A 26,661-nucleotide genomic window follows, 5' to 3' on the forward strand; every position below is an offset into this window, starting at 1 on the left:
ATATATATATATGTATACAGGGTGGTCCTGAAATATATGTCAAAAATGTAAAGGTAGGTAAAGGGGACGTAAATAAGCGGATAGGAATGTGTGTGCGGTAATGGCACATTAAAGATCTAGCTTGTAAAGCAGTATGAATCAAGGGAAATTGAAAAGACAATTAAGGACAAAAGAAAATAAAAATTTATCAACAGTTTACTATAGGTGCTCGAAAGAGCAGCCACCAACAGCGATACAGGATTCACAGCGACGGCGCATGGATCGGCGTGCATTAGAATAGACGTCTGGCTTGTCGAGCACATATAAAGCAGCAACAGACGAGCGGGCAACAAGATCTTCTTCAGATGTGACGGCACTCTCGTTACACCAGGCTTTTAATATGACCCCAAAAGAAATAATCCAAGCAGGTTAAATCAGGAGAACGCGGTGGCCAGGGAACAGGACCACCCCGTCCTATCCAATGCTGGCCGTAGACAGCGTCCAGATGATTTCTGACGCTCCCTGTACATCCTCTGAGCAGCTAATCTGTTTCCTTGTGCAGCCCATTACATGAAATGCACGTCGGCAAGCTTCACATTGGTAAAACGATGCATGCTGTTTGAGATCCGTGCGGGAAGTCAAGAATTCAGCTAGCAAGCGCTTTTATACGCCGCAGTCATCAGTGCTCCGTACTGGCTCAGGGCGGCAATACCGCACACACAATCTTATACGAAATATGCTTATTTAGGTCCCCTCTACCTACCTTTACATTTTTGACATATATTTTAGGACCACCCTGTATATATATAAAAGAACCGAAATGCACACACATATAGATTGATAAAAGGATCTTTTTTTTTAAGGTATGACAAGACATGACAATGAAATAATTATATATCACAATCAAATCAATATATTTTACTAACATTCAATACATATTTATGAAAATTGAAACATTCTGATGTCATGCATAGTGTTTTGTAATCTACGTCCTCGTATATAATTTTAGAATCATCTTTAAGAATTAAATTAAAATAATATACATATTAGAAGTCGCAAACTACTATTTTAGAGCTGAAAAACGATATGGAAATCTTTAGAATCACTATTAAGATAAACGAAATTGAAAACTTTAAAACCAGTTTGATTTTATTTTATTCTGCAACCGTCGTTCAACAGCTGATCCAATTTTCGAGTTCATGACTACTAATGTTCAACTCCGTAGCCTTGTAGTTTTTAACTCAATCCAGAAGACAAGGGAACACCTCAATTAAGTATTGAGAGAAATTTGCCTTCGTGAAGGACTTGACGGAACTAATCCCCGCATTTGCATGGAGAGGAAAACCTCCCACGGTTAGACGAACGACAGGGAGACTTTAACCCATGATCCGTGGTAGATGAGAGCAGCACGCGGAATTCGTTTCGACCAGCCATCGCTGATATTCGAACCCGGTTCAAAGAAACAAACAGTAAATGAAATCTTAAGACTTCGTATTGCACTAATATAGCCAATAAGGGATAACCTTCAAAACATGGCAAACTTTATTTATGTCGGGATATTTAGGCTCACGACCTTTTTAGAAATTACTGAAAACTCTTATAAATGTTAAAATTACGCGTAAATTTAAACACAATAACTAGAATATGAAGCCTGTTCACACATTACCTAGTAAGCATAAAACATAAGCGGAGGGATACACCGGAAGTTTTCATAAATTTCTTCCGGTTTTAGGAAGCTTGTTTACATACTATCAAACAATACTTTTGATTTGATTTAAAGCTAACAAAAAAATATTTATCCTCTGTCTTTCGCTTTAATTTAAAAATAACTCCGTCCTCAGAGTTAGAACTAAATATTGTTGCTTATGTTAGCTCTCCGTTGACCGGAAATTTTAAGCACAAACTATATCACGTCACCGGCTATTATTTTGCAATTGAATACGAAAGTAAAGTTTCTATATAAATTTCATTTATAGTGAATGAAATGAAACTTAACTTTGGAAAATTCTATGGTGCTCTGGGTTTCATTAGGACATTAGAACAATGACGAGTTAACTCGTCAATGTGTTATCAGAACGTGGTAGATAAAATGCAAAAATAAATGAAAAATGTCTACCACTATTAAAATTAAAATCTTACCACTATTTTAATTTTAATACAGGGTACGTAGCCATATCTTTCAACAAAGAATAAGCATCTTTTAAGTACTTTTCAAGCACTCGAAAAATATTTTTAAGCACTATATACATTAACAAAATGCAAAATAATTTTCAAGGACTTTATACATGATCATTGTTGAGAATGCCTCTCTCCCTCCCTAGCGGACAAATACAGAAACATTTAATTACGAACTTTTTCTCCACGAGCGTGGTATAGCTTAGAATTTGTCATGAACAACGTACAACTCTTTTCATCTGTATAGAGCTTTCCCTTTTTTATCATGCTTAATTATTAAATTTAATTATTAAATGTTTTGTGCGAAGTATTTTTCAGCCTAAGTGTAATTAGTTATCTACAGCCCAAGACCTTGGAAGAGAGTACTAGGTGAAGGCAGAACAAGAAGCCGAAACAAGGTAAGATTCCTTGTTGATATATATTGAATCATTAAAAGTCTTTGTTTAGTATTCGTTATAATCATGATAAAATAACTAGTTTCTGACAATGAACTCTTTTTTTTTTTTTTTTGATTAATTGTTCATTATAAAATAATCAAGAGATTTTTCGATTCAATATCAGAGGGTGGAACTGAAGCCGGAAATCGAGAAATGCAACTGAGTTGCACATGCAGGGGCGTACGCAAGGGGGGTTTAGGGGTTTAACCCCCCCCCCCTTGAGCTCAGACAAAGTGAATTCACAAAATAATACAGACAAAAATAAAAATTTTAGTAGAAATTATGCGGGTTATTATTTTTTAAGACTATATATTTTTATTTGCCTTATGCCTACTTTTTTTTTCTCACGGTATTTCTCAGAATACTGATAAAACATTTACTATAATAGGGTTGTATTTTTGAAACCAAATTCACGTGATACTGTTACGGGCGAGCCCCGATCACTGGTTCCTTTCTGACCTGCCAGTCGCGATAGTTTTCGAGACTGGCTGGCATTCGCGAGGTCTGGAATCCTAGACGTTCTGTCGTCTTTGAGACAATTCGAGAATTTTGTAGATGCGGTTAAAAAAAATTATATGAAAGGGGGTTACATTTATTTTCGATTTTAGTCAGACTAAGAGTTATCTCTGCCGCTTGTCCTTCGGAGCTTGTTTCTAAATCTGTTTTGTTTTGGAGACTCTGTGCTCGTTGAAGTTATTCATTCCAGCTCGAAACTTTGAGATCGTAGCTTAGTGGATATTTCTGTGCCAATATATATGTATATATTTTTGCTGTTCTTGGATCTTTAGGATGTCTAAACGCAAGAATTTAACAATTTTTAATTACTTTGAGAAAAAATCACGACCTGAAATTAGTGAGGTGACAGCATCTAGTACCAATGTAAGTTTTTCTGTTGAACAGAAATGTGATACTTCCGTTGAAGAAAACGTTTCTAGCGTAACAGAATCTGATGAATGTGAAAGCGGCCCTCAAAGTGTTACTTCCCACCCATATGACATTGGACTTTTTTCAGAAGATAATACATGCGAGGATAAAAAACTGGATATACTTAAAAATGTTTGGGAACCCAATCCAGCATTTGTTTTTCCTGAAAAAGGAAAAAGAAAATTGAAATTTCAGTACAAATGGCTTTATCGCTGGAAATGGCTTGCATATTCAGAGGTTAAGGGTGGTGCTTTTTGCAAATTTTGTGTACTTTTCGCCCCAAGTGGTGCCGGTTCTGGAAAGCAACCTTTAGGCCAACTGTGCAATGTAAAATTTGACAACTGGAAAAATGCTGTAGAGCGATTTTCTGAACACGAGAAATGTCTTTATCACAAAAAATCGATCGAAACTGCTGGGACATTAAACGATATTTTATTTGGAAAGATGAAACCTGTGGATGAACAAGTTGACAGTGCAGCAAGCAGAAGAAAATTAGAAAATAGAAAAAACATTACTCCAATCATTGAAACCATCCTATTTTGTGGAAATCAAGGTCTCGCTCTAAGAGGACATAAGGATTCGGGAATAATTGCTGAACAACCAGGTGAAGAGAACGACGGAAATTTTCGGGCATTGCTTCGTTTCCGGAGTAAGAACGATTCGACTCTTAAGAACATTTTAGAGTCAAGCAGAAAAAATGCTCAGTATACCAGCCCTCGATTTCAGAACGAAGTTATTGAGGTTTGCAATATTTTAATCCTGCAAAAACTAGTCAGCAAGATTAATGATGCAACTTGCTTTTCCATTCTTGCAGATGAAACAACTGATATTGCAGGTATAGAGCAATTATCGTTATGCGTTCGATATGTCGATAAAGAAAATTTTAACATCACCGAACAGTTTTTGCAATTCATTCCGGTGCATGACTTAACCGGAAAAGCAATAGCAACAACAATATTAGACCAATTACAGTCTATGAAAGTTGATATAAAAAAGTTACGTGGACAGGGGTACGATGGTGCTGCATCAATGAGTGGAAAAATTAATGGTGTACAAGCCCACGTAAGAAGTATTGTCCCATCAGCACTCTATGTACATTGCTCTGCTCATAGCCTCAATTTGGCTGTATCAAATGCATGCGAAATAACTGGCATTAGAAATTGCTTAGGGACAATTAAAACATTATACGACTTTTTAAATACGCCAAAAAGACAGTATGTCCTATCTTCAGCAATAGAGGAGATGGAAACCAGCTCTAAGAGGGAGAAAATTAAACAGCTATGTGCAACCCGTTGGATGGAAAGATACGACTCAGTAACCGCTGTGGTGGAACTTTTCGAGCCTATCGCCGAAACACTACAAAAAATATCAGAATGGAAGGATAAGGAATCAGCTACCCAGGCTAATTCTTTACTGTGCACAGTATCTAATTGCCAGTTCGTAATATCTCTTTTGTGCATTTACAAAGTTTTCACCATAACAATCCATCTCTGTAGATACCTACAAAAAACAAGCATAGATTTGATAGAGGCAGTGAGTCTTGCAGAAGATGTCATTAAAGATCTAAAATTAATGCGTGAAAATGCCACTGAAACATTCTCTGAAATATTCAGCTCTTCTTCTCTTATGCTAACAAGCATTGGATCTTCCACTTCCATGCAAATCCCTAGAATAACAGGAAGACAGAAAAATCGCGATAATTTTCCCTCATCGACACCGGAAACATATTTCAGAGTTAGTGTTTTTATTCCATTTATAGAAAATTTTATAACACAATTAAACTTAAGATTTGTATCGCATCGTGATATTTTGAAAGGATTTCAGTGTCTTCTACCTGCCGATCCTTTCATTTGCCAACCTTCAAACATAAAGGCTTTTGAAGCATTAGTGGAATTTTACGCTGGAGATTTGGATACCTGTAAAGAAAGCCTTAAGTCTGAACTAAAACTCTGGTATAAAAGATTAAAAAGGATTAGTGAAGACGGAGGTAGTGTTCCAAAAACTGCGGCGGATGCTCTTGGAATGTGCAATAAAGATATAACACCAAACATTTTCAAACTCCTAGAAATATTGGTCGTTCTACCTGTTTCAACGAGTGCAAACGAAAGATCCTTTTCGACTTTGCGCCGTTTGAAGACTTATTTACGCAACTCAACGGGAAATAATAGAATGAATGGATTGGCGCTCTTAAGCATTCATAGAAAATTTACCCCAGCTGTCGAAGACATTTTAAACGAACTTGCAAAAAAACCCCGTCGTTTGGATATTACAGTATAAATCAATAAATTTTTAGCGTGTTTGTATACTGGTTTAATTCCCTATTTGTTGGTAAGTCATTTTTTAGTTAAATTCATTGGTTTTCTATGGAATATTCACATTTATATGGTTATTATTTAGGTAGCTGTTACAGTATGAGTAGTTTTTTCTGGCTTGATTTATTCCTACTTTTTAATAAAAATAAAATATTTTACCTCTTATTATAAAAAAAATTATATTCTTAAACTTAAAAAATAAAAACAAAATTTAACTAAACAATGTTGTCGAAATAAAAAGTCAAAATTGTCTAGCTGTCTAAATTAGGGAAGTAATAGTGCTTTATTACATACTCGAATTTCTTTTAGTAATTTCTGAAAATTATGAACCCTCCCCCTTGAAAAAATTCTGCGTACGCCACTGTGCACATGAGAGTGGAATAATATCACCGAACTCAGCTGCGTAGAAGCACAGCACAAGCGGACTCATTTTATCAAGCATGTAAAATGATTTATTACGCTATGGACCGAGAGTACACCTAAATAAAATGTGGTTGAATGAATTGTGAAAACGTTGAATAGAACAATGAGAAAATCATGCTTTCGCATAATGCGTGGCGAAAATCGACAGGGTAAAGAAAAATATCTTCAGTTCGGAAAAGGGAAAATAAAGCACTTTTTAAAAACACCCAATGAAAAAAAGCACCTTTAAGGGCTCTTAAAAACGAAAATAAGCACCTTTAAGCACTTTTTAAAAACGCTACGTATCCTGTAATAGCAGCAAAATAACTTCGGCCCTCAGTGGACCAGCATTCATGAATCTTGGTTCAATAAAGTTTCAAAGGGCTGTTATTTTTCCGATATTGACAGATATCGCATCGGACATAGAATTGATCGATTCACCCGATATTTTACAGCCACTTTATAACCCATATCGGTCTTACATAGAATTGTCAGATTTACCCGATATTTTAGATCCATTATTTAACCATTATAGATTCTATATTGGCCAGTGTAGGCCCTATATAGGGTATTCTAGGACCCATATTAAAAACTGTCAGTGCATGTTTTTATAGGAACCATATTGAGCTAATTTTGAACCCAACTGGGGCCTCGCAAGTTAAGATTGTTGTGGTTTAAACCACTGCATGTTATGTTTATTTATAACATACTATTTTCTAATCTCATTCTAGTTTTCAAATTAAGACATTGTAAATGAACCCGGAGAAGACAGCATCAGTGGCAGTCTAGCACTTGTGATTTTTTTTTTATATTCAAGTACAGATTATTTCCTAGAAAGTTGAGAGTCGAAGTGTTTACAATTCAAAATACAATACAGAACCTCTTATCCGGAAATCAGAATACCGGAACGAAATTTGATGCATTTTCCCGCCATTTTTTAAAAAAAAAAAATTTTTTTTCCTCAAAAGATTTCAGAATTCTTCTTTCTTTTTAAAAATATGTTTACCATCATTTTAGAAATAATCATTAGTTCCCTACACTGTCAAAAGAAGTAAGAGTTTTTTAAAATTATAATAAATACTATATGTATATTTTTTAGTTGAGTTTGACAATAAAAAAAAACGGCTTTTTGTAGCGATTCAGAAAACCGGAAAAATCAGTTATCCGGAATAGCGATGGTTCCAGATAATCGGTTCTCTACTGTAAATATTATATATCATTTAAAGTTCTTGCCAATGATGATTTAATAACTGAATTTCTGGATCAAATAGAAACTGAAAGTAGAGAAAACGATGAGTAAAAAATTTTTTGTTGATTTATGTACAAAATAACTGCAAACATGGATCAGTAGATTTTACGAAATAATATAAATTTCATGATAATTTTTGCATAATGTACTAAATATTTTACACGTAGGGAATTTCAGAAATTTTTATAGTCACCAAAATAGAAAAATTGCAATATTTTCCAGTTAGAATGGATATTAAACATACTTCATGTGTACTCATCACTTCGAATATTAAAAGGCATTTAATTCATCAAAGTTAGTTAAAAGATTTTTTATAGCTAATTTAAAAAGAGTTTTGAGTAAAAATGAACATTTTATAACAAAAAAAGTTGTGAACTGATTTCTATAAATGAGGTTCGCTTCATTATCTATTGGTAGTACTTATTTAAATATTCAAGCAAGCAATAATCTGTAAAAAAATTCTATTTCAATTATTTTATTTTTAGGAAACTTCCCAAATTTTAGGTCATTTTCTAAAATGTACTAAAACTAAGCTCAGTGGCGCGACAACCCATAAAGGGCCAAGCCCCACTGTGCCCATCTCAGTTTTCTTGACTTTGGGCTCTGGGGTACAGGAGAAGATGTTCCGGTTAGGTGGTCAGGCCACTCAGCCACCGGGCGTCTTTTAAAATGTACAAAAAGCAGAATTTTAATTAAACCAGTACTCATTTATCGACCCACTGAAGGGATGAAAGGCTGAGTCAACCTTTGCCCGGCCCGAGGATCGAAGCCAGAACATGTGGCTCGGGAGCGCGAAGCGCTACCACTCAGTCACCGGGCGTCTTTTAAAATGTACAGAAAGCAGAATTTTAATTAAACCAGTAGAAACTGGAAAAATCCAGTAGAGTTAGCAGAAATGTACTTAATCTTACCTTAGTCGGGGGTGTGGGGATTTCAAGCCTAAAATGTTCCAAAAGCTAAATTTTTGGTTTGTCTGAATGAAAAAGTTTATAAGGAACTTGTAGATTTATACCTATATATTTAACACAAGACAATTAAATACACTATCCATAGTTTTGGTAACCTAATGAATACCTCTACTATCTCTATTGCATATTAGAACAAACCTTTAGCAACTTAGTAGAATTTATTTCAGTAACTATAAACCTCGCTTTTATACAGTTGATTGTTAAATACCAAGAGATTAAATTTTGCAAACTTTAATGGATTTCATCCGTACATCCAGACAATTAAAAAAAAAGAAAAAACAATATAGCAGGAAAAAAACGACTTTTGTCAGATTATTTCTTTAGTATGTTAAAGAATCGCCACACATACTTTGACAGTACCTTCAAACAAAATTTTAAGCCACACACAATACTTTAAAAAATTTCAAAATGGCGATCCAATAAACGCATTTCATGTTATTTTTCTAGTGTCAAAAAGTGACCACCTATTCATTTTACTAAAAACCATTTTTATTTTCTAGTTTAAAGACTGTTTTTTGTCACTAGACATGACTGTTAATGTTTTTGCAAAATGGCAGTCAAAACACGCAATTTGTATTCTTTTAGTAAGTCAAAAAGATAACGAGCTAAAAAATGCAATCACTGTCTACAGCAGCAACAACAATGTAATGATCTTACTGGCAGTTTATAAGAAAAGAAACGCTGACTCTAAACATCAGTTTCAATTTTGTTATAAGGAGTTCTCGCAAGCTTTGGTCCAACGTTGGGGAAGTGAAACCAAGACCACAGTATAAAATAAAGACAAATAAAAAGTAAGAAAGCAATCTTTATTTACATTTTCCATAATTACATGATATGATTTATTAAAAATATCTTTTTTTTTAAACTTTTCTTTCTTCTGTTCAATACATATGTAGATTATTCATCCATTGAATTATAATATTATTTACATGATTATATTACACCAGTATCAACACCATGCGGATTATCTTCAAAAACACCAAAAATCACACTAGTTCCTTTTTTTCTCCAAGATAAAAGATTATTTAGTTTCCAAACATGGATGAGAATCTGGCACACAAGGGAATGGATTGCAAATTTTATTCATTAGTTTGTAATATTGAAGAACATGAAAAGTGTACAAAGATCACTCCTGCAATGACCCAGTTTAAGCACTTAAAATGAAAAACACATAACAGAAGATCGATTAAAAACTGTTTTCGACTTTCATTGACAATAGGTGGGAATTTAAATCATGCACATGGTAAACAGTCCAATATTTAACAGAACTGGGTGATATATTGATAATCAAGTTTAGTGATGTAGATATTTTAAGAGGCGTTCTTACTATATCTCCTGAATATCAAGTTTTACAAAAAGCATTGTAACAAATCAATTTTTGATGCATTTATACAAGCACTTGATCTTGTCTAATTGGTGTGTGGGAATTTCAAATCTTAAAATTATTTTTGCGCTGGATTTATTTTTTTAATGACAATTTTAAGTCTTTTTGTTGTAAGAATGTACAAGTTTAAAAGTGTTCTATATAACAGGTGTTGCACAAATGTTGAGACAAACTGCTACAGCAGTATAAATATTGCATAGAAAACCCATGCTTGGAAATGTCAGAAATGCCAATGGCTGCTCATAGCGGCCGGTTAAAAAGCATATAAATTCATAACAGGTAAGCGCCCTTAGCATCATAGGATGGAATTTCTGGGCATAGGTTCCTATGCGATTTTATCCCTGATGGTGTGCCCAAACTTCCTCAGAAGTTTGGCATTAACCTTTAGGCAACCCCACGTCATATGTAACCTTTTTAAAAAAAGCACATTTTAACAAAAATTAAGAATAAAAATATCATTAAAAAAAAACTTGCTTAAAGACAGGGCTCTCACTTATTTTCATAAAAAAAATTCCATGGCTTTTCAAGTAACATCAGGTACATTTCAAAAAAAATCCAGTCCATATTTTATCCATACATTTTATCTATACCCAATTTTTGATCAGAAAATCTGATTTTCTTTTTATTTGTAATGCCAAATATTAGATTTTGTGAGCAGCAACAAAAAAAAAAAATTCTAAAAATCAATGAATGAGTAGGGGAACATGTCAGTTAGACTAAAATGTGAAATTTTTGCAACAAATAATTGTATTAGATTCCATAGTTTCATAACACCAATCTCAATAACTGATTACTGTTGTAGATAGTTCAGACTGGTTATCTTCCAGGCATAATATAGGAATTTTCTAGGTTTTTGTAAAAAATTGCAATTTTTCATATTTCCTGATTTTTGGAGTTAAAATAAAATTCGCAGACATTTCCAGGTTTTCCCTGACTCATAGGAGCCCAGAAAAGAGAGAAACCAGATTTGAAATCAGCTGTCATTATCACCAAGGGGATATTTGTCATTACAAATTAATCTGACAAGTATTAACGACAATACCCAGCTTTGATTCATTTCATTTGGTTAATAAAAACACAGACCAATGTATAAATTTATTTTATGCAACTCACTTAGATTCTGATAATGGAGAAGATAATTATATATGAATATATATAGATAAAATATGTTTAATGCTTTAAAAAACATTAAAACTATTAGGTTAAATAAAAGGTTATTATCGTCTTTAAATACAGAATATTAATTCTTCTCTCAGTCAAGGAAATTTTTTAATTAGAAAATCATGTCCTAATTCAAGGGAAGGACAGGTAAACATTCCAAGTCACCGACACTTAAAATTCAACGAAAACAAAATAATGATTTTCTTTTTTAAGGAGTCAAAGCTATAAAAGAAAGTACTATTAAATTATCTGCATTAATATCCCTTGTGTTCAGAATTTTCAAACTTACAGTCAAATTGTTAAAAACAGATGAAATTTATTAAAAACTGATGAACTCTATTTAAAACAAAAGCTGATGAACAAAACATAACGAAAAATGACTTATTAAACTAATCCTTTACAACACAATAAATCTACATGTATGAAACTTTATACAGAAAAGTTTGTACAATAAAAATGGAAGCAATCATTTCAAAACTCTCTGTCATAAGTGGTGAATGCAGTTCATGCATAAAACACATCTACACATAAATAAATAAAAAACATAACATTGCATTCCACTGTAACGACTAGGACAAATTCTTTTTCTTTCTGGGGCTATATTTACAAGAAATCTTAATAGCACCACAAGCTGTTTACACACTTTGTCAACAAAATTTCTTTTATATCCAAACATGACACAATAAAAAAAAACTTTTTGTTTAAGCAAATTTTGCCTCAATAGTGTCTCAGGATTTATAATAATTAGGACTTTTTTTAACAGGAGAATCATTTTTTGAAGAAAATATATAATTAGCCTTTAATTAACAACACTCTTAAGAATAGGATGACAGCATGAAATTTTATGGGGGAAAGATTTGTTGTCAGATTTATTTCATAATATATTAATAATGAGTATCAAGGCACATTATTGGTTAATAAATGAGAAACCAAATTCTTATGATATGTAATGTTTAATTTACATTAATTACAAACTTCTCAACATCAGTTAACACGGGTATGATATAAAGGTAAAGCACGCAACTCAAACAGAAAATTATTATATAAGGAACTCCAACTCAGATATTGCAATTTCGAAAATATAAAACGTAAATCTTTTTTTTCATTTAACCACATCCCCTTATTATTTTTTAGTAATTGTTTTCAGCCTCAATTTAAATGATACGTAGAAATGAATTACAGTAATGATGAAAGTTAATTAATTATAGCAAAAAAACACTAGTTTCAAATTAGATCTTTTACAAAGGCAACATATTAAATAGCATTTAATAAAAACATGCCTTATTTATATATGCTTTTATCTATCTAAGTTAACATTTGTAAAAAAAAAAATCTATGTAGAATACCTTGAGTAAAAATCAAGAATACCGAAAAACAAAAACATATTCTTTTAAGAATAAAAAAAAAATTAATGCAAATATTTTTTGTGTCCATAGTGCTCATAACATAGCAAGATTTTACTAAGTACAAAAAGTTCAACAAGATTATTTCTAACTGTCAAAAATACTGTTAAATTTAAAACATGTCAATTGTGAATATAAAGCATTTAAAACTTTTTGAATCTCTAAAATTCCAAATAATAAAAAAAAAAGAGTTCTTTCCTAATTGCAACAAGTTAACTTAAAAATCAATGGCTGATCACACGTCGCAAAACGTACCGTTATTGCTTTACACAATGGTGTAGCTACTCCGCAATTTATAAAAACTATTGAATCATTCATTTCCGTTAAGAGCTGCATTTCTTTACATTATAATTTGTAATAGAAGAGCACATTTTCAAAACAATTTTAATCACTTTTGAAAGAGGAAGGGAAAATAAGTGCAGACATCAAATAAAATAAATGCAAGAAACACACTTTACGGGATTCTTCAAAAAGAGTTTGATCGGAAAATAAATATTAAGTATATTTTTCACGTAGCTATTTTAATCCATAGGAAAACTTAACAGAAAAGCTAAAGTATGTGAAAAGCTAAGTCCTTTCTGAATTTTTGGCAAAATCTGATTTCTATTGCTGTCATTGCAGGCAATCTTCAGGTGTCGGCAAATCATCTACAGTTTCAATAACACAAAAAACTTTTCCTTCCCACAAGGGTAAGATGGCTTGGTCATCACACACTTCTTCAAGAACAGTTCCTGTTCCAAACGCATTGTCAACTCTTCTGAAGTAATACCTGAAAATAAAACGATCACTGTAAGAACTTTAGGTCACTTCACTGTCATATTTCTTATCATGAATCAGGGTGTGTAGTCAAATTTTCCAAGAAAATAAAGTATTTTCTAAGCACTTTTCAAGCACTCAAAAGATTATTTTTAAGTACTTTTAAAAACTTCATAACTAAGCAGAGTTGACAAGTTTTTGACAATCGATGGTTTTAACTGTCACAGGGGTGATTGTGAGCCGGTGATCAAAATTCCGGAAAATTTCTTGAGTTAAAAAAAAAAGTTTAAATTCAAAAATTAGAAAAAAATTTAAACCAGGTTTTTTTTAATTTTTCTCAATATTTCTTAGTTTACTTAAAATATATTTAAAATTTTACACATAGCTATACCATTTACACATACCTATGATAACCTGGAGAAGTAATTAAAATTTACAAATATGTCTTTCTTTCTTGAATTTATGATTATAACAACTATTTACAGATAAAAAATGAATATTAATCATATCATGAATGTAAGCTTATAAAGTATCTCACTGGCTCTCCCTTACAAACAAATAAAATAAACTGTGCTTTTAAGTTCTACCTTTGAAAATTTGATTTCCGGAAACTTCAGTGATCAACGATTTTTTGAAACGTTTGGACCTTCCATCTCCGGAAACTCCCGGATCACTGTTAGCTAAAAATCCGGATTTTTTTTCCGGAGCACAATCAGCCCTACTGTCATGTCGATAAAACCCTTTTGACATAGCTCTTAATAATGATAAAAAAAAATTTAAAATTGGCATAAGGATAAATTATTAGCTATTATAAATATGAAGTACATTTAGATTAACAAAGACTTAAAATTACAAGTGTTCCATCAATTATGTTCTTGAATTATTTTAACATAAAACTCTTTTTGTTTTGAAATTCACTGTCAAAAACCCTAATTTTGTTGTACAAAATATTAAATAATAAATAAAATGTGTCAAATTGCAATTTATACAATCCTTAATTTGTTTAATTATTGAAAATAAAAATACAAAAACAATTATCTCACATAACAAAAAAACTCATTTGGAAAGAGGAAAATTATTTTTTAGAAACACCCAATTTAAAAAGTGCCTTTAAGGGCTTTTAAAAAACGAAAATTAAAATGAGCCCCATTTCAGAACTTTTTAAAAACACTACCCTCTCTACGCAGCCTCTGAATACATAGTTGCCAACATGGATAAGAAAAAAATCAAATAGATTTTACAAAATATACATTTCATGATAATTGTTGCATAATGTACTAAATATTTTACACAAGGGGAATTTTAGGGATTTTTATAGTCATCAAACTTCTTTTCAATTATGATTGACATAAAACATGTTTGAAATGGTATGTATATTGTGTTTTTAATTATAATTTCGAATATTAACAGACATTTAATTCATCAAAGATAATTATAAGATTTTTCTTAATTATGAATAAAATATTAATGATATTTTGAATAGAAATAAAGTAAACATTTTAGAACAAAAAAAGTTTTGAACTGATTTTTATAAATATGGTTCACTTCATTATGCATTAGCAATGCAAAATCCAGTAGTCTACAGGAATATCTAGAAGAGTTGGCAGCTATGCATATCCCTGACAAATATACCCACAAAGAAATTAACTTTTAATTAAGAAATTACTTTTTAATTTGAGCACAGATAATTTAAACTACCATTAACCACAACATTAAAATGTAATACTAATTCAATTAAATACAATTAACAGTCATTAACATTAACAGGATATTTTTTCGGTTAAATTTATGTTTTATGCAGAAGGAATCAATTTTTAGTCTTGATTGTTTTTAACGTGCTTACTAAGCCTAGATCGCTTCTCTGGTGACTATTTCAATAAAAATACACATCTTTTTCGCTTAAGATTCATGAGATTACCAGCTTTTTTCCTCTGAGAAGGCAATATTGTTAGAGCTCCCAATCAATCTTTTATTCTTTTTTTTTTTAAATAATAAATTGTGTTCTTTTCAATGATTTAACAAGAACCTAAAATGTAATTTTTTCAAGGACTCATTCACTAATATAGTTAGCATGCTAAAATACATGTCAACCAGATTTTATAATGACGTTGAATCAGAAATTTTATATTTTTAAAGCACAATGCTTAGTTGACAAAATCACCAATTTTACATTGTTTAATCCACAACTAACAATGTAAATGGTTTGATAGTTACATTGCTAGTTTAAATCAGTTAGAAGACAATCAAAAAATTTGGCAACTAACTAAGAACGACACCAGTAAAACTTTTCATGAAAAATTTAATAAACCACATTAGAATAAATTTTTTAAAAAAATAATTGACATTACTAAAGCATTATGATAAATAAATGTTATTGCAAGGATGTCAATTCATATGATGTGTAGACATATGATGCGTAAACTACTTTCATGCAAATCGTTATGTTTGATGCATAATTCACAGAATCAATAACTAACTTTTGCCTATTAGTGGTAAAGTTTAAAAAAAATTATTGATCCTTATTTAAAAACTAAAAGTTAAGTATTAACATAACAATACTAATCCAATGATTATATTTAAATTAGGAGAAACACTGAATATAAAGAGGGCAGTAAAAATATGTTAAAAAATATATATATATATCCGGGAAATTTTGACTTTCTAAACATCGAGAAAGACAATATGATGAGAATAAACATAGGAGAGAAATGTAATCCCTTTTCAAAAATTGGACAACATGATTCAAATTTCTTTATGATTTCACATGAGATATAAATTACATCTATCCCATGATACCACATTTTTGGTCTTGGAGAAGGAAAAATATAGGAATTTCAGTAAGTCCTTTCTATTCTTTTCAAATCAGAAGAAATCTACACATAAGCAAATAAATAAATAAAAAGTTTCAAAAACTGTATATGTTCAAATTAGTGCATGCTACACTGAACATGGTTTTGTTCTCTACTTTCTTTTCACTTTTGGTTTTATCACACCCTACTTGTATTTTGAAATCCAATCACAGTAAATAAATAAGGATCTTTCTTTAAATTTAGATCAGACTAGTAGATTCTCACTTAGCTGACCTTGAACTATTCTTCCTTTAAGAAACAGGTGAAAGAATAAAGTCATTTCAGTGAACAAAATATCTGTCTTTCAAATTTCTGTTGATCAAACAGCTATTAAGCTTTTTTTTCTTTCATACTTTTCCGTAGGAAAGATATCATAATTAATATTTAGAAAATTACTCCGAGAAAATCAAAAACTTTTCAAGGATCCTATCACGAAATTCAAGAACTCTTGAGGTCCTTATGTTTTCCAACAAAATTCAAGAACTTTCAAGTACTGTGGGAACCCTGTTGGTGGGATGCTGATTGTTATTGTCTGGGTACTGATGCACTTTTAATAATTTAATGGAATGGTTTGTGCTTATAAGTGCGTAAATAAAGATGTTTTTTTTTTTAAAAGTACTTAGTGATTTGTTTTAAACGATATTATATAAGCTGAAGATTGTTTTGAGAATTCAGCAAATCACTGTTTCATATTAGCAAATAGCAATATCGTTTTCAATTAGCCTGATAAACCAACATCTAAGAAGCAAGATACGCAGTATTAAAAATTACAGCTGAGTCATTTAAATGCAATCAAGAGGTAAACTTTTAAATTTATAGCACATCAGAGAAAAAAATTCAAATTCTTTAAGTTGAAATCATTGGAATCATTGAAAGAAATGGCAAAGTTAATAAAGATAAAATATGAATCAAAACTCTTTTGTGTCCTAATATCTTAAAATATGATAGGTTTACGAGCAAGAAAAAATTAATTTTTTTATGAAGCCTTTCATTGTGTACACCCAAAAAACTTCCAAGAATATAGTTTAACTAGTTTCTCAAAAGTTGGACTTAACTTAACAGTTGGACTTAACTTAAAATTTAACTTAAAGCAAAAGACTTCTAATTTTCAAATTTAAAAAATAATAATAATAAATAATATATATATACATAAATAATATTATTTAAATAACAATTATTTGACATTCTTAAAAAATGAAAAGATAGATTACAATTATAGAAGAGTGCTTACTTGAAATTTCCTTTCTTGGTGAGGAGTGATTTGAAATTCCTGAGAGTGATGCTCCTTCCATGAAACCTTGTCAGATATGGCACTGATTGTTGTCCATAAGAATATCCAATCACTATTGTTTCATCCTTCTTACTCTGCTTCCTATTAACATTCACACTCATAAATCTCACTGAATAAACATCCCTTTTATTTAAAACAACCTGATTTCTTTTGTGAATTAATCTCATGTTATAACTTAATTTATATTATTTATTAACAAACTGGTAAATTCTTTATTAATGGTGATGGCGCATCCATAGACTGAGGCAACAACCTCTGTGATCTTGTTTGGATCGAGTAGCTCTACGTCAAAGGGAGGGTATTATATAACGAGAATCAGGGGGCATAAAATAGCAAGCGGTGTATCTGGGCAATTGTTGCAAGGCTCCGTTGATTCTCATGACCCTGAAGTGCCCAGATCTTAAATATTTAATGGTTTTCCCCCTTTAGTCTTTTCCACTTTACATTTAAAAGACTCATGCTAAGGATTTTAAATTATTAATCAAATATCAAAAGTTTTTGCCAATTTTCGAAAGTCTTTGCCAGATGCAAATCTTAACAATTTTTTATGATGAATTTTTTACCCATATAAAATTATTTTGAGGTAGTTTGCTTTAGGGTAAAATTTTTTGGACCCAATTCTAATTGGTTATGTGACGCGTCTAACGAAAATTACTGTAACCGATTAAAAAATACTGATTTGTTTAGAAAAATTCATTTTGATGTAATTTTGAGGATCAATATTTTTCTTTCCAGTGGAAAAAATCATTCGCTTAAATACAATTTCATTTGCCAAATTTATGATTTTATCGCATTTGACGAGGTGGCGAATGCTTAGCAGAAACCCTGAGGCACTGCAGCTAATTTTTCATCACATATTTCTTTTTGAAGTAAATACGGAGAAGAAAAAATAGGGGGGAAATTTTTTTAAGCAAACAAATTCGGAGAAATTGCTGAAACTCATTCTTAAAACATCTCTTTAAGCTGTTTCTAATAAAATTAAAAAGCTGAATTGATAAAACACTGCAAGCAAAGAACAAAAAGTAAAGAATTTTTTTTCTTCTGTTACTTGTTGGCAACTTCTTTCATTTATTTTGAACAACTTAAAGTCTTTATGAACAATTTCTAAGGACCTTATATTTGCAAATTTTGCTACCTTTGTCTTACCTCTGTGAAGCAACACATTCTGTTACAATTCAAATTTGTGCTGTGTAACCATACCGTAAGTTTTGCTTCTGGGGTGGACAATACAAAATGCATTCCACAGCGTCTTTCTTTTTTTAAAGCTTACTTTAAGGAAAGTATATTCCAGTGAATAAATAAATGGTGCCACCACTTGCTATTTTTTTTCCATTGACATTCAATTTCCATATTCAACTGCATCTCTAATATATATTTTTATAAAGTTAAACTAATAACTTAAAAAATAATCTACGCGAAAGATAAAATATCTTTACTTAACAAAATTCAGCAATAATAATTTTCCTCCCCACACACCATGATGTAATTCTTTTTCTACTATTCAAAACACTTCCCCCTCCATTAAAGGTATTTTAATTTATACAAATAGGACTGCCAACATTAGACTGTGCATACACCACAATTTACTACATAAAGGTGAAATTTTGAAGCAGCTAGGGTAAGTCAACTTCTTTGTAGAATATGTTGTCCGATTTGAAATTTTCTTATTTAGTAGCATATTTTTAATTTTTAGAGAAAAAATTACTTATTTTAAAAATAATTTTTGGGGGAAATTTATAAAATGCAAAAAATTAAAAAGTATTTGAAAAAACTACTAACACTACCAGAAAATCTAGTAAAGCATAGTGTAGAAATGAATTATTAACTTTACCTTTGTGATAGGCCTTCTTCAAAAGTATCGGAAGCACGAAACGATTGACGAAGCCGGGGGGTACCAGATGTATGCCTGTTAGGGTTAGGAAAAACATAATTAGCAAAATACAGATGCACACAAGACAAGGCAATTATTCCAGTATATAAATTTAACCTAGGATATTTACATTCATGAATATACAACTATTTCTTTGTCTAAATTGCAATGAAAATTTCATAAACATGTAATATTTTTAGTTCAATAACACATAATTTGACATTTAATGAACGTAAATTTCAGTTTTCAAAGTAAAATTGTTCAACATTTAAAAAATACTACAATAGTGAGGGTTACTTTCGACAACACACACGTAAAATTTATAATTATCAAAAAAATTAATTCAGAACAACAATTTTCAACATTTCCAGTACTTAATTGTTTGCAAGCTTTAACACCAATGAAAAACAGACAATTTAATTAACATATATCAGCAAATCAGAATAATACTTACACACAAAAGTGATTAAAAATATTAGTAAAAATAACAAATATATATTATAAAATTACTTATTTCAATTTAACTTTAACAAAAAAATTCTTTTCTTACTTTGTAAGCATTATATTTTATAAATGTACAAAATTTAGTACTTAAAACGCATTATTCTAAGCATAGAGTATTAGAAATAAAATTATATAGATTTTTAGTTTGTGTTGACTCTGCACATTTCAAGTGCATTAACATTATCATCAGAACTTTTTACCACGGGAAAGGATTAAATCATTACAACAAGATCCCACTCAATTCTTTAAAAAAAATTCAAGGACTTTTGAATGACTTTCAAGCACTTAAAATCAAATTTTTCAAGGACCTATTCAGTATTTCAATTATATGCTAAATTACATGTCAACTATATTTTACGATTACGTAGAAGCAGAAATTGTATATTTTTAAAGCACAATACTTATTTGAGAACCAAAATTTTTTTTTATTAAATTTATCATCTAATAATACAAATGGTTGATAGCTGCATTGCTATTTCAAATCACTTTAAAAAATTCCAAATGAACTTTAAAAAATTCCAGCTGAGTGTGATTCTTAAATCATTTTGATGAGAATTACAAGTGGCAATTCTTAAATCTTTCTTTTGTGATTGCGATGGGTGATTTGTAAACTGTTAGAATGAAAATTGTGAGGCATGATTATTAAAAAATTCTTAAATTACTTAATTACGTATCACGTTATATGATTCAGAAATAACTTTAATTGAAATCATGATGTGTGAATCCTGATGAGTAATTTGCAAATCACTTTAAAGTAATATTCGATTTGTCATTCATTAATCACTTTCATCTAAATGGCAATTTGTTGTACATTTAATATGAATTCTGATCCGTAAATCAAGAATCAGTTTAATGTGAATCACGATGTTTATTTATGATCAATGAAACCTGTAGAACTAAATTTTATTTATTAGCAGTAAAAACTAAATGTAAAAATTTGATTATAAATTATTTAAGATTAATTATCCTTCGTACGTAAATTGAAAGAACAAATAGGATAACAATATTAACCAGTTGCAATAACGAAGTAACATAACGAAGTGAACATATTTCTAAACCGATAAAACACTATATATCATTCGAAAACTATGGCTACAAAACCTAAACTTTACTAGAAATTTCAGCTCTCAAAACATCAGAGAGATGAACAATAATCTGGAGTGAAAGATTTAGGAGAGAAAAGTTTTGCATCTTTTTTAACCCCTTTTCACTTCAAGCATTAAAAATTGCATCGATCAGAATTTCTATAATTTTCTTTTGAATTTATTTATCATTTTTTTACTGCTTTTTTGTGAGAAAGATTAGTATTACTTTAATTCCTAAAAAATCAAGTACTTTTCAAGAACCTTATGGCAGTATTCAAGGACTTTTCAGGACCCTGATTTTTTTTCAACAAAATTCAAGGACTTTCAAGGTTTCTCAAGTATCGTGGGAATCCTGTAAAACTCGATGATTTTGATGATGAATCTCGATTTTAGAAACGAAAATACCTTTGAATAGTTTGCAGAAATAAGATTACTCTTATTATTATAGGGTAAATAAATTCAGAGTACATGATCAAAATAAATTTTAAAAGTAATGCTCTCAACCCACTCAATCTAAACGAAAACCAAGTGATGCGATCTCCTTTGCAGGAAATTTTTAAGCCCTGTCAGCATAACCAATAGCAGAAAGTCTTGAATCTGATGTAGGTTGTTTTCATTGTTCATTTCCAAAAGTAGCAGCGATCACACAATGGGGAAACTGATTCTTTGTGCACAAGAAAAGTTGGCAGCCATGCATTTTCATTTTTCATAAAGGATTTTTATGATAAAAAAATATTTGCCTTCTTTGTACTATGAATTGTATGGACTTTTAAGAAACATTTTACTTAATTATTTAGATGAAGATTTGTTACATAATGATATGATAAAAAAAACACGTAGACAGATTATTTTGGAACAGTGTTCTATACAGAATTGCTTCTTAATACTTGTTGATTGTATTGTATCAGATTGATTTAAGTTAACTTTTTTTTAAGGAAAGAAATTCATTGATTACCCTTTCTTGACTTTGCAGATAAAAAATGAAAGAAATACCTAGATTTTCCTATCTTTTTATCATCTTCCAGCCTTCGCCTCGCTTCAATCAGATTGGTGGTTGTGTCTGGCCTGAAGGATGTGGTGAGATCTTGAGCTGTTGGTTGAGGTTGCATCACAGTTGCCCTTGACACAAAAGTCAGAGAGTTATGCATAACACTCTCTCCACGATACAGAATTTTCTGGCCATAACTGAAAACGGAACGAGACTTATTAACTTAATTTATACCCCCAAACAATATAGACACAAATAAGTACTCAACCTAATTCCATGGTGACTGGTGTTACATTTTGGTTTTCGCATTTTAAACCTTTTTTTTTAAAAATCAATGAACATTTAATAATTTTATAGAAGAGCCTAAAATAATTATGCATACAAGAAAAAGGGATGAAAATAATAAACGTTTTATTTACAATAAAAATCTAAAAGCCTTACTGATGTTACACATAAAAAAAAAAATAGGGAGTAAAAAAATTTGAAAGTCTTCGACCATAAGCAATAATTTAAGTATTTCTTAAAATTAATTCAGAAAATGCTTTGAATAAAAAGGAAACATTGAAAGCACACCTGAATTGATTAGCAATTGATTCAGTAATTATGTAGTAAACGAAGCATTCAAACCAAAACTGCCTAGTTATCCTTTTAAGAGATAAAACACAATTTTTCTTTTCATACATGTTCTAATTTATAATGTTGATTAGGTCATTTAAAATAATACTTCACTAAAGATAAGGTAAAACAAGTATCACTGAAAACTGAACAGTATATTTGTTAAAGAGTTTAAAAATGAAATATCAGATTCAACAAATAATATGAAATAATCAATAATTAACAAGTAATATTGCATTATTGTGTTCCTAATGAGTATTAAGTTTAAAATGAAGTGACTTGTGAGGAAAATTAAGAATCCCACAGGGCATAACTTTTTTTTGTGTGGAATCCACAATGTCTTTCATATTCTTTAATTAGCAGAATCACTGCTTATAAGTTTAAAATGCATTAATTGATAACATAAAATTATAAAACAGTACAACATAAAAAACCTAATTTTTTTATATTTTAAACAAAATATAAGTAAAGGAAATAAATACTGCAATGCCTAATTGTCAGCATATTTTGGGATATTAATGCACAGTTTAATTTTATTTGTTTCAGTAAAAAAACACTGAAAAATAATGTTTGACAAGTAATGGGGAAAAATTACCTCTTGAAGATAAAAATCAATCTGTATCAATCAATTAACATACAAATATTTTATTTCACTTTTCTTTTTTTTTTAGTTTGACTCAATCTTGTCCTGAAGCTTAACTAAATCTGAAGTGTTGATCATTGATTTAGTTCTCATTGATTTAGTTCTATCAGTATTTCACATGCATATTTCTGAAAGCCATTTTACTGCATATAGTGAAATAGGTTGTTTTTTTTTATTTTCTAATATTTAGCTGCATGTAAACTACTGATAGAACTAAATCAATGACTGCACTTCAGATTTCGCTAAGTTTCTTGGAATTGCTTATTTAATATTAATCGATATATTAAAAATTAAAAGTGTTTGTCAACTGATGATCAAATTTTTTATATTGATTTTATTTAATTGCTTTAGATTTAATTACCTTCGATTCAGAACAGGTGAGGTAGAGGAGATTTTCATTTCTTTATCATTTTCAGGCAAACACCGTTTGCTTTCCAGCCAATGTGCCATCCTTAGGAAGAAGATAAAAAAGGTAGTATTAACATTTGCTATCAGATTTAAAAAAATAAAATTCATCACGGCAAGCTAAAGAAAAATACTTTTCTAATAACATGAAATTTGAATTTACACTTCTGTAAAACACTACTGCCCACATCTATTCTTTTGCTGCATTGTTTGCTATTGTTTTATCGTATTTAAGAAATATTTAAATTCAATAAATCTAGATACCAATTTTGATTTCAAGTTTATGAAATTTTAAACACTTTTTATTTATTATAAATTTTTTGGTGATATCCTCAGGTCATATGGGTTTTAAAAAAAAGATTTAGTTAAAAAAATAAAAAGAAAAAATGTAATTCTCAAAAAAAAAAAAAAAAAAAAAAAAAAAAAAAAAAAAAAAAAAAAAAANAAAACTCTAATAATGAAATGATTCGCAATCATACATTCACTATTGAAATAAAAAAGTACAGTAGGGAACCAATTATCCGAAACGATCGGGACCATCGCTATTCCAGATAGCTGAATCTCTACAAAAAGCAGTTTTTTTTTATTGTTAAACCCAACTAAAAAAAATAATATTTGGAAACAATCTTAAAAAGAAAAAATTATTAAGTAATACACTAATGATTATTTCCAAAATGATGGTAAGGTAAAAATCTTATGAGGAAAACAATGAGGAAATGATTGATTATTACGAGGAAATCCTAAAATCTTATGAGGAAAAAAACATTTTTTTAAAAAAATGGCGGGAAAATTTATCGAATTTCGTTCCGGTTTTTTGATTTTCCAGTTTTCTGATTTCCGGATAACGGGTTCTGTACTGTATATTATATTAATTTAAGTATATGTTTCAATAGTAAATAGTGTATTTTTAAGAGTGCGATACTTGCGTGACAAAGTACTTTTGATACAGTATTGTATGTGTGGTTTAAATTTGGTACAACCAAAACCCAAATATTTACCAAAAGAACACAGAGACTGACTCTGGTTTCTGCGTAGATCCTATGCAGTTTCGCCAGTTACTACAGGAATCAACCCATTCTACAGGAAGGCCTGTTTGTTTTTTGTTTTTTTTGTTTTGTTTTTTTTTGTTTCTATGATTATTTCCTTATAGTTTTTGAAATTTCAGTACATTTAATATGATATTACGAAACACAATTTTCAAATAAGTTATTACTTTTTGACAAGCCCGATTCACAAAATTTCCATCGTAAATCGATGGCTTCCAATCCTTTATTGGCAACCTTTTATCATTTTTAAGCCATGTTTCTAAAGTTCATCAAATTCTGATATACTAAATACAGCATTTAATTTACACATATAGATATTCACTCTTGGAAACAAATTTCCATCATAAGTTTATGTCTTTTCCAATGATTTTTTTAGTCATTTCCACAAGATTTTTCGAATCCCAATATTTTTAAAACAGTAATATTTTGAAGCATGAATTTTAAATTTGAATTATCACCTTTCGGCACACCAAATTCGTGCCAGTTTCATTGTAAATATAAGCTGTTCTCCAAATTAAAAAAATTATTACAATAACATTTTGACACACTAATTTTGGATTTGAGTAGTCACTTTTCATACACTCAACTAGAGATAATTTCACCACAAATCAACATAGGTTCCCTATCATTTTTAGCAGTTGTTACAGATTTATAGTTTTTCAAAAGTTATATATCATTTATAGGCAATTACAGTTACTTAGGGTGGGATTGGCAATTTCTACCTAGTTGTTAATATTTTAAATACAATATTATTATAACACATAAAACTTTTAAAACATAAACAAAATTGGCTAATATTTAATTCTTAAATTGCTAAAACACATTTTGTTGTAAAACTACATAAAGGGCTTCAAAACTACAGAAAATTTTCATGGTTACTACTGAAAGTTCTGACCACTGGTCAAAGTTTGTGAGAATACTTGCTTTTGTGTATTGAATGTGTTTGCAACTAAAATCAAGAAAAACATTTGATCCAACAATGAGAACAATAAACAACAATAACTTGTCGAGTCATTTGCAAAGTATTTTAAAATTTTATGTTCGTGGAACAAAGAAGACATGTTTAAGATGAGACTACTCATTTTCACAAATTTCTACCTTCCTATGATCAATAAAATTCTGGTATTTATCAGAACAAAACTTACTTGAGACTTGAAGCATGGGGCTCATAAACTTCACTGATACCACTATCTTCAAAACTGGTTGTTGACTTAAAGATGGGACCAGTCTTTCGAAGTGACCTTCTAGATTGATCTTTAGAGGAAGAACGACCGAAAGGCTGTTTTTGATACACAAGGTTCTCGTGAGAGCGAGCAGCCAAATTGTCTTCGGATATCCATTCTGTTACAGCCCCACTGTCGCTTGAACGCGTATCACGCTCCTGTGTGAAAAAAAATTCATTTCATTGATCAGAAATTTAATATTCAAAAAAGCTGAACTTTGCGCACTAATACACAAAACATTTCATTAATCAAAATACCAATAATTTTTAATACAGCACAAAATCAGGGCAGGAAGTCCAAAATATAAAAATTAAGTACAATTTAAGGATTCTGTAATGGGAGTCATTCGTAATACAGATTTAGAATTGGTAATAGTTTTAGTAGTTCCCGCACTTAAAGTGAAAAAAGGAACTTTTTAAAATAAAACAGAGTTTTTTTTAAAAAAAAGTTACAAATTTTTTTTTTATGGAAAAAAAAAGAGAAAATAGTCTAAATATGATAATTAGTTAAGTAGTAACAAAATACCAGGACTCACTCAAAATACCAGTAGAGTATGATATAGTGATAAGGAAGAAGTAGAATAATAAAAACTTTTTACATATTTCTCCCACATTGAATGCTTTTATACCATCAAATCAAGTGTCATTGTCTCTAATTCTGGAAGTAGATTAATATACGTGCTATGAAAATTGTCGCTCATTTTGTTACTCACTTTGTTTCATGGCAAATATATTCAATTCTTTTTTAAATTTACTTTCTTTAAAATTGACTTTCTTCAAAAGTTTTTCTTTCGACAAAACTTTTTCTTCCTGTTAACTTCAACAAAAATTTGGAAAAAATCCCATTCATTGTAATGTTTAATAATTAAGGACATTTTATTTTTTTAAGCAAATTAAGAACAACTGAGTCCTGAAAATATTTTAATTGTCATAGAATTTAATTCAAAGAACTAAAAGCGTAACGCCTCTGCAGTCGAAAACCTTCAATGAGCC

At 30.3% G+C, this 26,661-nt stretch overlaps 1 protein-coding gene across 5 annotated transcripts in view; it reads right to left on the reverse strand.

Annotated features, from left to right (window-relative positions):
• Positions 1-9,904: 9,904 nt before the first annotated feature.
• The window catches only part of LOC107454244 (axin-1), a 59,003-nt gene continuing 42,246 nt past the window's right edge, over positions 9,905-26,661 (reverse strand). For all 5 annotated transcript variants that reach the window (XM_043044741.2, XM_071180797.1, XM_071180795.1 and 2 more), the window contains 6 exons: positions 25,592-25,827; positions 23,357-23,446; positions 21,743-21,934; positions 19,122-19,196; positions 17,231-17,371; positions 9,905-13,163 (listed from right to left, as the gene is read on the reverse strand). In XM_043044741.2, coding sequence (XP_042900675.1) covers positions 13,007-13,163; positions 17,231-17,371; positions 19,122-19,196; positions 21,743-21,934; positions 23,357-23,446; positions 25,592-25,827 — 891 coding nt within the window. In that variant the 3' untranslated portion in view covers positions 9,905-13,006. The remainder of the gene's footprint in view (positions 13,164-17,230; positions 17,372-19,121; positions 19,197-21,742; positions 21,935-23,356; positions 23,447-25,591; positions 25,828-26,661) is intronic.

The sequence above is a fragment of the Parasteatoda tepidariorum genome, chromosome 5 (genome assembly GCF_043381705.1).
Source record: "Parasteatoda tepidariorum isolate YZ-2023 chromosome 5, CAS_Ptep_4.0, whole genome shotgun sequence".
Classification (NCBI taxonomy): Eukaryota; Metazoa; Arthropoda; class Arachnida; order Araneae; family Theridiidae; genus Parasteatoda; species Parasteatoda tepidariorum.